The sequence below is a fragment of the Pteropus vampyrus genome, unplaced genomic scaffold, assembly GCF_000151845.1.
Source record: "Pteropus vampyrus isolate Shadow unplaced genomic scaffold, Pvam_2.0 Scaffold435, whole genome shotgun sequence".
In the NCBI taxonomy this organism is placed as follows: Eukaryota; Metazoa; Chordata; class Mammalia; order Chiroptera; family Pteropodidae; genus Pteropus; species Pteropus vampyrus.
This window is the reverse complement of record NW_011889216.1, coordinates 1376091-1380038: the sequence shown is the minus strand read 5'-3', so window position 1 is coordinate 1380038 and position 3948 is coordinate 1376091. Positions and strand designations below refer to the sequence as shown.

The 3948-nt window shown below is 52.2% G+C and overlaps 1 protein-coding gene across 1 annotated transcript in view; it reads right to left on the bottom strand.

The window, feature by feature from the left end:
• The window catches only part of RSPO1 (R-spondin 1), a 15141-nt gene extending 11648 nt beyond the window's left edge, over nt 1–3493 (bottom strand). Inside the window, exon 1 of the mRNA XM_011381366.1 lies at nt 3128–3493. Within this exon, the coding sequence (XP_011379668.1) occupies nt 3128–3221 (94 nt within the window). The 5' untranslated portion in view covers nt 3222–3493. The remainder of the gene's footprint in view (nt 1–3127) is intronic.
• Between the last annotated feature and the right edge of the window lie 455 nt (nt 3494–3948).

Sequence of the window (3948 nt, the reverse complement as noted above, 5' to 3'; positions counted from 1 at the left end):
AATTCTAGGGCTCCCCTGAACTTTGCTTAGAAACCATTTCTCCAGGTATTACTCCTAGATGTACTTCATTTCCTGAGCAAAGTCTCTGCCTCCTACGAAATCCATACCTGTGGACATGTTTGTCCCTCTGCCCTGAATGCCCTCTCCCTCCCCCATCCCACAACTTTGCCTAGAGATCATCCGCTGGTCTCTAAAACACAACTCAGGAGGCACTTGCTCTGGGCCCTCCCAACCTCTCCCCCACCCCCAGCTTTCCTCCTGTAGCCTCATTGCGAGGTGACACTGGGTTGGAATTGTCTCTTCCTCCCCTCTCCCCTCTCCCAGGGACTCCCCAAACTCATCTCTGGGACCCAGGGTCAGGCTCTGTACGTTCCAAATGGAATTTTGTGGAATGGCCCAAGGAATGAATGGGGCTTCAGCCAGGGAAGAGGGACGCTACTGGTCAGTGTGAAAGGGGGCAAAAGCTCCAGATGGAGGACGGGGCAGTGAGAAGAAGCAAAAGGGGGGTTCTCATTTCTGGATGAGCCAGGGTTCAGCGAAGGAATGGGGCTAGCGAGGGGGCCTAGGAATCCTGCAGAAGGGTCTCAGTAAGGAGAGGGAGCACTCAACGCGAGGGAATGTGAAGGGCAGGAAATCCAGGTCGGAAGGCAGTCAGGAGAAGGCGAGGGCCAGTGAGAATGAGTGAAGAGAGGGCTTGGGGTGGGGATGGGTCCTCAGTGAGTGGAAGATGAGAAGGATGCCCTGCCGGGGTTCATAATTCATAGCTAAAGAATTCTTTGCTCAACTTCTCCCCTTCCATGCAGGGAGACCATCACTCATACCTGAGTTCGGCCATTTCTAGGCTCGTGACTGGCGTGTGGCTTCAGATCCAAGCTATATCAGGTGGCTTCTAGTGGCCCTACCAACATGCAGTCACAGGACAGAGTCCAAAGTCCTGAGGCTCATATACATAGAAGCCTAGCTCTGATCCAAAGGCTGCCCACATGGTCCTAAGTGGTCCTTCCACGTGGTCCTAAGTCAAGAGTAGCCACACACAGGTGTCTCGCTCCTCTTTCTTCCCTCCCCCACTTCCCCGGACACCTTAAGGCAAAATGATGCACACATTGTTTATAGAACAACGACATGCATCCTGAAGTCAATACCGAGCTTGATACTTCACAAAGATTTCACTGTATATAATCATCTCACGTAAGCCTTACTATATTCCTCTGTAATGACACCTGCAGCTTTACTTAGCAAGCATTGCCTAGCAGCCTCTACTCTCATCTCTCTCTGACCTATGTCCCTCTTGGACCCTCACTGCACCTGGAGTCTTTCCCCCGACCTTACCCCATTCTCATAGGCCACCATTAAGGGATGTCTGTCACTCACAGTACTTGGTAATAACAGCTGCTGCCAAAGCTGTGGGGTGTGGCTGTATCGAAACCATTAAAATTCCCGTATTTGATTGGCCATTGTTGAGACCGGCCCTGTCTGATGGCCGGGCCAGTACTTTTTTTTTCTTTCTTTCTTTTTTTTTTTTTTTAGTGCAACAGTTTAGAACAACAGGTCTGGTTTTGATGGGTGTGTGGCTCTGGGTATGTGGATCTGCGTGTGTGAGTGGCAGCATGACCATGAGTGTGCGTCGCACGTGCACGAGTGACTCCTCTCACAGTCTCTCTCTCACCTCGGAAAGAGAGGAGACTGATTATAAACTGCTAGACCGCATCTGGCCCGTGGAGTCCAAAATACTGGCTGCGACAGATGAGAAGGGAGGAAAATCAAGGCCTCGCTGCTGATTAAACCTAACCGTCTCTAATTGTTTGTTATGGCAAGGATTTTCAGCTTCACCAGTTCTCTGAGCTTCTCTCCCTGGGCTGGGTTCTGCCCTTGGCTGTACCCGTGGAGACCCAACCAAACTCTGCTGCCTTTCAACCTGTACTGGTGGCCTTGGTCTGCAGCCCTCAGAAGTGAAGCAAGAGGTAGCTAGGTCAGACTGCGGCAGAGCTGCCCACCTGTGGGTGTGACGTCTCCGATGGGAGATGTTGAGAGAACAGCCTTGGGGTTGAGCCTCAGGTCTATCACTCAGGCCTCCATGCCACTCCCTACATGTGTCTCTCACATGCGATGGCCACTCCCACAATATAACGGGGCAGGTACAGAACCTCCATCATTGGAGACTTTAAGCAGAAGCTAGAAGACCTGCTCAGGGAGCACCTAGGATGGGACTCTGTGAGGGATGGCAAGGGAAGTGGGGACAGGTTCATCTCGAACTCTATCAAGTGCTGCTTTCCAGAAGATGGGCTCACAGGAATTAGGAGAACTGGGTTAAAATGCCGACTGTGTGTCCTTAGGCCTGTCATCTCTTCCCTTTCCTTAGCCTCAGTTTTCCCATCTGTACAATAACAGGATTTATTTTATTTCAAGCTGTGATAACCCTTTCTTCTAATGATACCTTATGTAGACTCTTACAGAGAGCAAGAAAGAGCAAAGTTGCTCTGGTTGGAAGGGCCGCGGGGCCTGACTCCTGCCCGCTTGCCTCCCCGTCACTCCCCCCACCGCCACCAATGCAGCTCCTGATTCCTGCTGCACAGGGTTAAAAACCACAGTAGTGGACAGTCTCACGATCCTCCTGCTCCACTGTGATCTGGTCAGGGAAGGCTGTTGCCCACCACCAAGCTGGGCAGAGTTCCTGACCCAAAGGGGTCGAGAGCTACACTCCCACAGCCACTGAAAGAAAGGGCCCCGAATTGTCAATGAGGAGGGAACCGAGCACCCTGGGGCGCCCCCCCCTTCCCAGGGAGCATCTCTGTGGATACCACACAAAGCTGGTGTTATGTCAAAGGGCATAATCTATACACTGGATCCTCACAAGAAAGGGGTTAATCTAGAAAGCAGAGTCTACAAAGGGGAAAATAGACAAGGTAAGTAATCTGCAGAGTGAGCAACCCCGACAAATTAATCCACAAACTGGATAATCCACAAACAGGATAATCTATTGAGTAATCTACACAGCTGTAATAAACAAAGTAGAAATCTGCAATGGTCATTGCAGAACGAAGCCCAAAGGCCCTCTAGGCCCCGTATAGCCCCCTCCCATTCCCAAGGCTCCGCTGCCTTCTATGGTCCAGCCCTGCTCATTACTCACTCCGCCTCTGTCTCTTCCCCTTGATCCCCCGGCTGCCAGCAGTAAGATGCATCCAGCTCAGAACCAGGGCCACCACACACAGCCCAAGCCGCATAGTCACTCGCCAGCTCCAGGCCCCTGGTAGGAGGGGTGGTCTCTGGGGCAGGGCTCTTGCTAACGCCTCTGGGGCTGGGTCAGCAGCAGGAGGCCCAGGCCTGGGCCCTGTCCCAAATCCACCATAATCTCAGCTGGGGACAGAGAGGGTGTGGGGAGCCCACTTCTCCATCAGCCCATAAGGAAGTCCAGAGAGCTTTCCTCAAAGGCACCTGGGAGTGTCACATGGGAGAACACGTTGTCACTTCAGCAGGGACACCTCCAAAACCCAACCTGTTGGGGGAGGAGAGAGAAGGATTAATTCTGGGGTACCATGGAGTCCTCCCAACCTGTGCCTCTTATACCCCCATGTGGTCTCCTGCCCAGGAGGCTGTAAGAACTCAGAATGTTTGGACGTTACAAGTTGCCCACCTGGTACCCCCGTGAAAGAAATCTACTTCCTTTTCCTATCTTGCAGAATTCCCTAACCTGGGACTAGAGCTGGCAACCCAAGCAGCTGGAATAGGGTAGATCCTCGAACCAGACTTGTGGATAATTGGGAACCAGCTGGCCCCTGCTCAGTATTGGCCAGCTCTAACAGGAAGTTCTTCTTTAGGTCTACCCTACAGACCTCATGCTGCAGTAATATCTTGTCTCTTGATGAGGAGTTCTCTCTGTCCTTCTATGAGTGACCCCTCAGCTTTCTCTTCCCGGTGCTGAGTCACCCCTGTGCCTTTCACCTGTCCTGG